Below are 11,390 nucleotides of genomic sequence, written 5' to 3'. Positions count from 1 at the left end.
AAGCTACACTACACCTACATCAATTGCATGTTGAATCATTTGACATCACTTCAATTACAGTTGCGCTCAGCTCGGTTAGTGACCCAAAACATGAATCTTTGCTGCACTGGAACTACATTGAAACATTAGCCAATATGTCTTACATGTTGTTGGCAGAATTTTATAATGTCTCAACTCAACTTGCTCAACTAGCTCCATGTTGTCAGAAACGGGAGCATGCCTATGTTCCCTCAGCCCTATGTTCCCTCAGCCCTATGTTCCCACAGACCTATGTTCCCTCATTTCTAAGATTTTTTTCTAAATTAGGCCCTATGTTCCCTCAACCCTATGTTCCGTCATTTCTAAAATTGTTTTCAAAATTAGGCCCTATGTTCCCTCATTTCTAAGATTTTTTTCAAAATTAGGCCCTATGTTCCCTCAGCCCTATGTTCCCTAACCCTAACCCTAACCCTAACCCTTAGAAATGAGGGAACAAAGGGCTGAGGGAACATAGGGCCTAATTTAAAAAAAAAATCTTAGAAATGAGGGAACATAGGGCTGAGGAAACATAGGGCCTAATTTTGAAAAAAATCTTAGAAATGAGGGAACATAGGGCCTAATTTTGAAATAATCTTAGCAATGAGGGAACATAGGACTGAGGGAACATAGGGACTAATTTTGAAAAAAATCTTAGAAATGAGGGAACATAGGGCTGTGGGACCATTGGGCTGAGGGAACATAGGGCTGACCCCGTCAGAAACTATCAATCATGTTTCAAAGCAGCCTTTTATGCCGTGGTGACCAATTGTAAAAAAACAAAAGTGGCACTCAACTGGCCAAAGGCTGTTGGAATTAATGAGGCATAATTACAAACACCTGTTGAATTGATTGAGTGATCTGCATTTGTAGTAGTCATTTAAAAATTGTTGTAATATTAGATGGTTAATTTCGAAAAATGGAGCATATGACTTAGAAAAAGTGTTCTTAAGCTACTGACTGAGTTTCGATTTCGTCCTGTTTTGTTATTCCTACCCTTAGGTTTTGTTTCCCTTCTCTGACAAGGGTGTGTATACGTGTTTGGGACCAGTAAAGTTTCGTTTTCGTTTCTCCGACTGTGTGCGCGATGATAAATACAGCAGCTGGTGGTTTGCGCCCTCAGACGGAGCAGTGGTGATGTTTTCGTGGGGAGAGGACAGCAGGGGGGGCTTCAAGCTGAAGAGCGGGGGGGATCATGATGCCCCTCACTCTTTACAGCTCTCTTTTACTCTGAAGGACCTGTCAGCGAGTCACAGTGTTCTGGCTTATATCACATCTGATGGAAAAGCCTTCATCTCCCGCACGATTGAGACCCAAGACGGCAGAAGAGTTAAAGGAAAACCGAGTGAGCAACAGCCATATCTGTTTGTTATTAAACTCTAAGTCTTTATTATTCTCTCTCTCTCTCTCTCTCTCTCTCTCTCTCTCTCTCTCTCTCTCTCTCTCTCTCTCTCTCTCTCTCCCACTCTCTCATATGCAGAATTGTAAATCTGTTAAAAGCAAAAAAATAATAATTATATACTGTACATCTATATCTATATCTATATCTATACACACACACACATATATATATATATAACCAACGTGATTTAATTTGTATTCATCTTTAGAGTATGTGAACTATAAGACGAAGATTCGGGCTGTGAGTTGTGGAGATGATTTCGTCAATTTGTTGTCTGAAGAAGGCCATGTGCTCTGTGTGGACATAGCTCAGGGTCCTTACATTCCCAGGTAAGGGCTTAACATTAAATTCACACTAGCCAAGTCTGTGTTTACAAAATCATGTGTTTGAGCTTTGCTGCATTTCTTCTGCCGCCTCAGAGCCCTGCGAGGTTTGTGTAACATACAGGTATCTCAGGTTGCTTGTGGAAGCCAGCATTCAGTCGCCCTGACCAAAGGTACAGTTAAGATTACAGCAAGTAACTCATCTTTCCCTGGTAAACTAAACATGTATCGGTTAGTGAATATTGATGTAGTACAATAGCTGTAGATTCTTTGCTCAAATTCTACATGAAATGATATGATTATGATACATTGATTACTTAAAATGTACAAGTGAATGTCTACAGGTTTAAGCTTGCCTACCACAAATCTACCACAAATATTTGTAATCTCTTACATCAACATATCTGAAATTGTCTGTTGCTCATACCACTGGTGGTAGTTAAAGCACCCCCTGGTGGTGATGGTGTGTCAGATAATTTCAAAAAGAAAACTGAAATTGATAAGAATATTATTGTTGTTGGTCTGAAGTGCATAAAGAAAATAAAGAAGACCAGTCATCCTTTAGGTTGTCACGAAAGCGATTTAAGAGAGCAGATTTAAGTGCCACAGCGTCACCACAACAAAGTCCTGCTGATTTCCCCACAGATGGCCAGGTATATACATGGGGCCAGGGTCCCAGTGGCCAGTTGGGTCTGGGGAAAAGAAGACCTGATGCCAGCTCACCCCAACACCTAGAGTCCCTGTCTGGGATGCCCCTGGTCCAGATCGCTGCTGGGGGAGACCAGAGTTTCGCCCTGTCTGTGTCTGGAAATGTTTTTAGTTGGGGCAGAAACAACTGTGGACAGCTCGGCCTTGGAGACACAACAGGTACTCTAGCATTATGTTATAACTCCATTTTGCTTTATGTATCTTACATGTCAGGGTGACACCGCAAGTAACGTCAGTTATAGCTAGTATCAAAGATGCCATATTTCCATTATTTGTGACATTTTTATAACATGTAAATCCTGGATTTGATGTTTTCTATAGATAGACGGACACCAACTGCTGTTCACAGCTTGAACCTGAAGAAAACTATCGCCATTTCCTGTGGAAAGGACCATACTACCATTTTGACAAAGGTTAGACATGTTTCCAAAACTCCCAGTAGTGACTTCACCTCTGACAAATATGTGGTTGTTGAGCTTATTTACTCACCAAAAGACTCCTATTGACACATTTCTTAAATGTCTCAGTCACAGTGGGATTTTTCTGTCTGCGTCTTCAGGATGGTGCAGTGTTTACATTCGGCTCTGGTCAGTATGGCCAGCTGGGCCACAACTCTTTCACTGATGAACTACATCCTCGGCTGGTTGCAGAGCTCTCGGAGGCAAAGGTCACCAAGATTGCCTGTGGAAGGTACAATTATCTCACACCTCTAATTCAAATTTTATTGATTGTGTAGCTATTAATTTTAGTTTGCTGTTCTCTGGGCAGGGCCCCAAAGTACAACTCATCTTAATCACTCAACTGATATCCACCCCGGTTGTAAATGGTCCAAATATCACATGGCTCGTTCAGCTCTGCCCACTGGTGATCACTAATAACGCAACCAGACGTGGGATTTTTGGACTACTTATATCCAGGAGGTTTTTAGGGACATTTTAGAGAAACAAATTTCCCTAAATATTTTAAGAGATTTGGACAATGCAGAAAAGTGATTGCTCTAAAAAGATCAGTTTAAAGCAGTCTTACATCTTCACTGAAATGAGAAAATTCAGTTTATGCCTATTATTATCTGCTCCACCAGGTATCACACGTTGGTGTTAACAGAGTCCAAGCAGGTCTATGCCTTTGGCTGTGGAGATCAAGGGCAGCTGGGAGGAAGCCAACACCAACCTGTACCTCTGCTTGTTCCCCTGTCACAAGGTAAATATAGTAATTTAATAAGATTTATACAATCAAAACAACAAAAAAACTGATTGTAATGATGCATTGTATTTCACTTATTTAGACACCACAGATGGTCAGAAAATCAGAAACATCTATGCAGGAGGAGATTCCTCATTTGCATCAGACGTTTCTAATGAGGTACCAACACAATTAGAGTCAACACAGACCATAATAATTTGTGTCGTCATTTTAGTCATCAGCTCATGTTCTCAACTCATCATCTTTTCTTTCACAGGTCAGAATGAACAATGTCACAAACAACTGTCTTGAAGTTTTGATTGACCAATGGGTCTCAGGATGTGCATCAAAGTCATGGAAAAGGATAAAAAGGTAAGGTCCTTTTTTTGTGTTTTTTTTTGCTATTTGTTTTTATTGAAGCAAACATTTTACATAACATTGCGCTTACAATTGCAGGATATTTTGGAAATAATTTTTTATACAGAAAGAGGGGAAGAGGAAAGAGAGAGATAGAGAGAAAGAAGGAAGGTTGTATTAATACTATTGTTGTTGTTAAACTTTATACGTAGACCCTGTGGTAGAATACAAGTAGATTGAAATTGCAATGATCTCATAGGGTAAATACAGTTTTTACAGTATGATGTCAAACAGCAATGTAGGCTAGTACAAATTGCATCATAGGCTGTGGTAAAGAGAAGGAGAGAAGAGAGAAACAAAAAAAACCAAAGAGGAGTGTTAAAGTAATCGGACCAGTAATTGTGGAGCCTGGGGCAGAGAAAAAACAGGTGGCTTAGGTTGCAGTGAGGCTTTGAACATCTATTACATTTGTTCTCTACGTCTGTGAACATTTTGTCCAATGTGGATTTAGAAAAATGGACCCTGTGTATGACCTTGAACTGGATGAGAGCGAGACGAGCACAGGACGAGACAATATGCAAATTGCGTATGATTTCGTCCCACCAGTCTATGTCTAGATGGAGTTCAAGCTCAGTCTCCCAGGCAGCCACTGTTTCGAATTAGATAGGTCCCTGAGGTCCAGTATACAGCTATAAATCTCAGAGATGGTCCCACTTAGTGGTGTCTTGAATGTGGCAGATCTTCCTACATGAGTCGAGGGGGAGGGGAAGGGAAGTTTTGGAAATAGCTGCAGGCAAAGTGTCTGATTTGGAAGTACTTAAATAATTGGTTAGCAGGTAGTCTACATTGAGTTGACAGATTGGAGAGAAAGAAAACTGCCATCGGAGTACAGATCAAGGAAACATTGTATGCCAGTGGTGCCATGCTGAGAAGGAAGAGTCCAAGAATGAGGGGTGGAACATGTGGTTGTTGCGGACTGGAACCAGGGGGTATACATTTACCAATTTAAATTGTTTCCTGAATTGGTGCCAAATCATTAGAGTATTAAGAACAACAGGGTTCTATGTGAACTGAGAGACCTTGGTTGGGAGAGAGGAGTAAATCAGGGCAGTGGCGGAGGAGGAGGAGGAGCACGAGATTTGAATTCACCCAGTAGCGTAATTTATCGATATGGAATGCCCAGTAATAGGATTGGAGGTTTGGGAGGGAGAGACCCCTACTGAACTTACATCTTTGTCATAGTGATTTGCGGATCCTTGGGGGCTTCGCACCCCAAATGAAGGTGCTGATCGTTTTGTCTAAAGAGTCAAAGAATAGTTGGCGGGCAGGAGGTCTGAGAATGTACGAGTCACATTGATGCCGAGATACTTAACCCCCGAGCTACTGAGATTAAAGGGAAAGTTTGTTTGGTGGAGATGCCAACTTAAAGTATTAATGGGGTAACATTCGCTCTTTGAAATATTGATTTTGTAGCCAGAAAAACTGCTGAATGTGTTAAGGATGGACAGGACAGCTGGAAGACTAGGTATAGGGTAAGTGAAGTAGAGCAGCAAGTCATCTGCATATAGAGATAGTCGGTGTTCGACGCCATTACGGATAACGCCTTTAAAGAGAGTGGAAGACTGTAGTGAGATGGCCAATGGTTGGCCAGGGCAAAGAGGAGTGGTGATAGGGGGCAACCCTGGCGGGTCCCCCGTTTAAGTGTGAAGTTGAAATATTTTGTACTGATATCGTTTGTGTGGACAGTATTTAACAGTTTTATAGTGAAAGGCCCACCAATTTATACGGACCCAAAAGGTCCAAGGTTTGATCTTCTGGACTAAAATACTATACCTTCACAGGGAAATCCGCAGGACATTTTCCTTTGCCTCTTGTTTGAATCAAAGCTTCCTTGACAAAAGGTAAAAGCAATCTTTGTATGATTATCATTTCTGAACTTTGTAATCCAATAAATTACTCGCGCTAGTACTTTTTTTTCTTTTTTCCTCTTAGCCACGACAAGCATTTCCAGACCTCGCCAAAGTACTCTGGCCTGGACTTGTCACTCGCACAACTTGCCTTCAAGAAACTGGTGAATAGGGCTGAAGTTTTGAAAGAGGTATGTCTGACAAACTGCCGTATTTGTTATTTTCTCGTCTCGTATTTTCTCGCAGGCTTTGTTTTCACAAAACTGGAGAGGAACCTGCTGGAGAGGTTGGATGTTGCCAGCGAAATAACCCATTTAATTTTGGTATAGGATCAGATCCAGGATAAATGTTTTCTGAAACACACTGTACACCTCCATAGATACACTTTGGTCTTTTTTTTTTTAATCAAATCTTAGCAATTTCTCTGCATTTTCTTGCAGCTGAATTTTATTTGCAACCACAATGATTGTATTACTGTCATTGCTCCCAAATACTTTTTATAACAGACATTCTGCTGATGTGATAATATTTAACAACCAACTACTTCATACCTGCGTCCACCTGCATCAATTGCATCTTTCGAACCGTTTTCAGGTTGTGGATGCCGTCATGCTCTTACTTCCTTCCCTTGATAAGAAGCTGATGAATGTGGAGGGTTTGAGGATCTACTTGATTCTTATAGAGCTTCTGCAGACAATTCAGAGACACAAACAACATCAGAGCACAGAGTTTGCTGAGGCAGTTGCTGCTGCTGTGCTGAGATTGTCTACTGACAGCCTGCAGATCCTAGGTACTGTCACCACAACACAAAGGCCCTGTGTATCTGTACACATTTTCAAATTACAACAGGAGACTAGGTGACATCAGAAATGATAAAGCGGTGGAGGTAGTGTATAAAAGTGACTATATGACATCCAAAATGGCTTTCTTCAATTATGACATGTCTATATTTTAGCCACATCCCAACCAAAATCTAAGATGTAAACTTTCAGCATCAGTATAGGAGTTGGATTGGGTTCACCCAACAATATGGTATTAACAGTAATGTGCGTTACATGGCATCTTCAACACCGCAAATATCTGCTATGTTCTGTAGATGATTGGTGGTCCTCACTGAGTAGCTTCACCAGGATGGAATATGTTGAGGTGTGGAAGGAGGCTGTGGCACTTCTCTTGTCCTGTGTGCCCGAGCCTCGGAACGCCACTGTCAAAAACCTGCTCAAAGTCCTGCAGTGTTTCTACAACGTTAGTATTAACCGTAATTTGTATCTTTACCAGTACTTTTTAATTAGCATTGAAAGGAGTCTTACTCATTGTTAGTTTTAATCAGGCAATTTTTCTTATTTTTAATCCTTGTGTCACAGGTCAATAACTGGATGTCAGGACCTGAGATAATCCCGGAAAGGCAGTTTTGTTTGAGTTTTGGGGTGGAAGTTATTGTAACTGACCTGATTCTTTGGGGTTCGACACTAAACAAGGTCAAATCAATTTCTGAAATACGCTTATTGACACAATGCAGTAACATATTTTTAATTCAAATGTTTTTTTGATATCCAGAGGATGACACATTTTTGTCCACTCTTTCTTCAGGGTGTTCTCGCTGTGCCATTTTTAATTTGTGGCTTCCCATTTGTGATGGATCTGCAGACTAAGAAAAAGGCTTTTGACATCTTTGCTGACTGTTTTAAGGTAAATTTAATCTTGAGCTAAGCGAAGAACTAGAAACTTAGAACTATACCTTGTAGATGAAATGACAGCATACTCTCAAAATCTCCAAGAAATAAATAAAGACATTTTATATCTGTGTACATGATAATGCATCTGTTCCATTCTAGAGACTGAAATTGCTTGTCGGTTAAAATAAACCATGTTCTCAAGAACAATGTCTAAAAACTACAGACAGTGTGAAACATGACTATTGAAATATTCAACTATATTACAGCTAGAAACAATGTACAGGAAAAATCCACTGTGGTATATGGGATGGCATCACCTGCAGCCTTCTGCAGAATACTTTGAGCTGAATCTGAAGCGAGCTGCAATTTTGGAAGGCACCTTAGAACAGATGGCTGGTTTCCATCCCAGTAACTTCAAGAGGCCACTATCGGTGAGAATAAAATCCATCCATCTATCCAGAATGGCGTCTTTGTTGTGTTGTACCTCCTATTTGTCAGGTAACTTAGCTCCGTCTCTCTTAGGTCCTTTTTGATGAAAATGAACACAGTCAACTCAACATGAAGGACTTTTTTCATTATGTCTTTCATGACATGATGAAATCTGGGATGTTTATGTTCAACGACTCAAAAAGGCTGGCCTGGTTCCCCTGCAAAGTATCAATAACTTAATGTTTTTTTTGCACATAACTAGCAGTAATTTCCATTGTATTTACTTGAAACAGTTTATGTCTTAATAAGGAAAGCATAGAGTTCTTCCAGCTGTTCTCATTCTGTCCTCTACTATCAATAACAGGCAAAAGAGGACAACACCTACTACCTATTTGGAGTTTTATGTGGATTGGCACTGTACAACAATAGTATCATACACCTACCCTTCCCAATGGCTCTGTTCAAAAAGCTGGTCAATGTAGAGCCGACATTGGAGGATATGAAAGAGTTCCAACCAGTTCTTGAACAGTAAGAAGAATTTCATCCAAATTCAAATAACGCTATACTGTGAATTATGTACAGTTTTCTGATTGAATATACATTTATTCATCTGTTACTGTTTCCAGGTCTCTGCAGTGCATCTTGGACATCAGCACAGACGATGACACATACCTGTATTTTAACGTAAGTGGACAGTAAGTGGACATCTGGAGGCAAAGAAGCCATCTGCTGTGCTCATCCTCCTTTGCATCTTTTCACTATTAGAAGCCTTCAGTTTAAAATTTTTAATTTTAGATTCCTCACCGAGTTGGCTTTTCAGGAGGAAGCCTTAAAGATACAGTACCTCAAACAATATGTTTTCTCTCAATCTGTATAGGTCCTCTTCAGCAGAAGTATTGTTGTTATATGGTTTAGTAAGTAGAGTTGAATGCCCTGTGCAGTGCTTAGGATATAGTTTGGATAGTTTGAACAGTACAATAGTTTTTGCTCAGGGAGTTGTTTCAATTACTTTGGTTCATTTTATGAATCATTTGTGACGTGCTCAAGCAACACAGTGCAATTCTTAATGACTCCTCCAAAATGCTGTACAAAACATTTAACTCAAATTTCAAATTGAAAAACCTATGTCAGCAAAAAGTCAATGCCACCGAAATGAATTGTCCATGGATCATTGTGTAGAGCCAAGATGTGTAGACATATTGCCTGTATGAAAATGTACCCTGGAAGTTTGTGTAACGTTTTACACTAATATTACCTTTATTTACTTGTCTTTTATCAACTCATTATAATAGGTTTCCTGGGATGGGATGATGGTTGAACTTGATCCTGAAAATCCTGGAAAGCCAGTGACACGTGAGAACAAGTAAGACTGCAGAAGCAACTCACTCTCCAATACTTTCTAAGTGATTGTGTTTTGTCATTTAAGTATAATTTGAGGAAATTGTTATGAATACACTCTACATATTTCACTATTAATACAAATGCACTATAAAATACAGTGTTACATAAAGTCTTACATTCATTTCAATATTTCTATGAGTTTATGATGCTGACTTTAGAAGTGCCTCAAAGAAATATTTGTCAAGCTTAAAGTCTAATCTTTTTAACAGGACAGAGTTTGTGAATGCCTATGTGAGCCACGTCTTCAATGCATCTGTGCAAAGGGTGTTTGAGGAGTTCAAGCGAGGCTTCTTCCACGTTATTGATGTGGATTTGGTGATGATGTTCAGGCCAGAGGAGCTGAAGGGAATAATGGTGGGCAAAGACATCTATGACTGGGACAAGGTGAAACAGGTACAGTGCAAAGAATGATGTATTGCTGTTCTAGTTACACATTCATCACCATTACAACTCATTCAATACAGCATTGCCAGCATTCATAACTGTTTCAATGTTTTAGGACACAGTTTATAAGGGAGTGTACAATAAGGACCACCACACCATACAGATGTTTTGGAAGGTTTTTGAGGAACTGACTGAAGATCTGAAGAGAGCTTTAGTGTGTAAGTACCATACATATTGTTCAAAGACTTTGATTGAAACCATCAATAAATTAAGGAAGGAAGAAGAGGTAGAACATGTTGCATTTTATCTTTCCACCAACAACAGTGGTTATTTGAATTAAATGGAAGAACTGGTTAGAAGTGAGGTCCACTAAAGCGGTGTGGACTCAAACTGATCAGAGAGAGGACTGCAGCAATTAAGTCCAAAAAATGTAATACATAAGTAACCTGTGCAAATGTTTATGCGTTTTTGTTCACCAGTCTTCGTGACAGGCTTTCAGAGAGTTCCAATTCTTGGCAACATCACAATGAAGGTTAAAGACATGAAAGTTAAAGACCCTGACCTCTACCTCCCTCGGGGGGAAACATGCTACTCTCTTCTGCAACTACCAATATACTCAACCAAGGAGATCATGCAGGCCAGGCTGACAGAGGCCCTAAACTCCAAGGGAGGGTTCAAGTGATGTTGGCTGATAAGTGGCAGGGCAGTAAACATGTTTCATATTCATATTTGGTACTAATATTTATGTTACCAACTTTTAAATGAAGTGAAATGAAACTAAATGGCCAAACTTTTCACTTCGGTTTTACGTTGCAATCAACTTTTGATACACATCAGCACTTACACACTACTTAAGATTTTAATGCTGACTGTGTGTGTAGGTGCTGTGAAGTGAGGTGTGAAGTGACTTGATGAGCCGAATTAACTTTCTAATTAAGTTTCTCCACTTACTCACACAGGATTTTGATAACCTTTGCACTTACACTCTAAAATTTGTACAATAAAATACTTATGTATGCACTTTTGTTGAATTTCCATTGAATTCTTTGATTGCGGAAACTCAAGAAGCTAGAGGGGACTGTGACCTGGATCATATACTGGATCTGCAGCGGATCATAATGGGTATATTTTTAGTTGGGCTCTTCTTTCTTGTTTTGCCTCTGGAAGACATGACTCAACATTACAAGGTTGAAAAATATTGAAAACGCAATCCTAGAAAAATATTTTGCACAGAAGTCTAAAGTGTGTTTGATCTTATTGTACATGTGTTAAAACTGTTCAGGGCTCCAAGTGTGTTATATATGTGTTATATGTTTAATAAGCTGTTTAATGTTTCATCACGAAAAATATGCTACATGTAAAATTGCTATCAGAAATTTTAAATAAAATGTTATTTTCCTATTTGGAGAAACTGCTTAACCTTTGTATTAGATTTATAAATCGAGGGTGAAGGAAACAGGAAGTGGAGTACAGTGATAGGACACGCCCTCAATCTGACGTTACCAACACAAATGTCAGTTTTTAAAAAGAAGTATAAACGTAATACAAATGAATATGCAGTTAAAGTGTGTGTGTGTGTATTCTACCTGAGGACGGGAGTGGACAG

At 39.6% G+C, this 11,390-nt stretch overlaps 1 protein-coding gene across 1 annotated transcript; it reads left to right on the top strand.

The window, feature by feature from the left end:
- Positions 1-1,088: 1,088 nt before the first annotated feature.
- LOC142991798 (putative E3 ubiquitin-protein ligase HERC3) lies at positions 1,089-11,183 on the top strand. Its single transcript, XM_076141929.1, has 23 exons — positions 1,089-1,360; positions 1,626-1,746; positions 1,837-1,913; positions 2,386-2,607; positions 2,770-2,861; positions 3,008-3,138; positions 3,530-3,648; positions 3,734-3,810; positions 3,908-4,002; positions 5,829-5,888; positions 5,980-6,085; positions 6,489-6,684; positions 6,991-7,139; positions 7,259-7,372; positions 7,485-7,583; positions 7,837-8,001; positions 8,093-8,224; positions 8,364-8,527; positions 8,626-8,683; positions 9,292-9,362; positions 9,610-9,793; positions 9,900-10,002; positions 10,264-11,183. The coding sequence occupies exons 1-23, from the start codon at positions 1,153-1,155 to the stop codon at positions 10,464-10,466; spliced, it is 2,946 nt and encodes a 981-aa protein (XP_075998044.1). The 5' UTR covers positions 1,089-1,152; the 3' UTR covers positions 10,467-11,183.
- Positions 11,184-11,390: the final 207 nt, after the last annotated feature.

The sequence above is a fragment of the Genypterus blacodes genome, unplaced genomic scaffold (assembly GCF_046128005.1).
Source record: "Genypterus blacodes isolate CSIRO-AG114 ecotype Tasmania unplaced genomic scaffold, CSIRO-AGI_Gbla_v1 ptg000021l_1, whole genome shotgun sequence".
NCBI lineage: Eukaryota > Metazoa > Chordata > Actinopteri > Ophidiiformes > Ophidiidae > Genypterus > Genypterus blacodes.
Note: the sequence above shows the minus strand (reverse complement) of the source record. Positions and strands in the feature narration are given on the sequence as shown.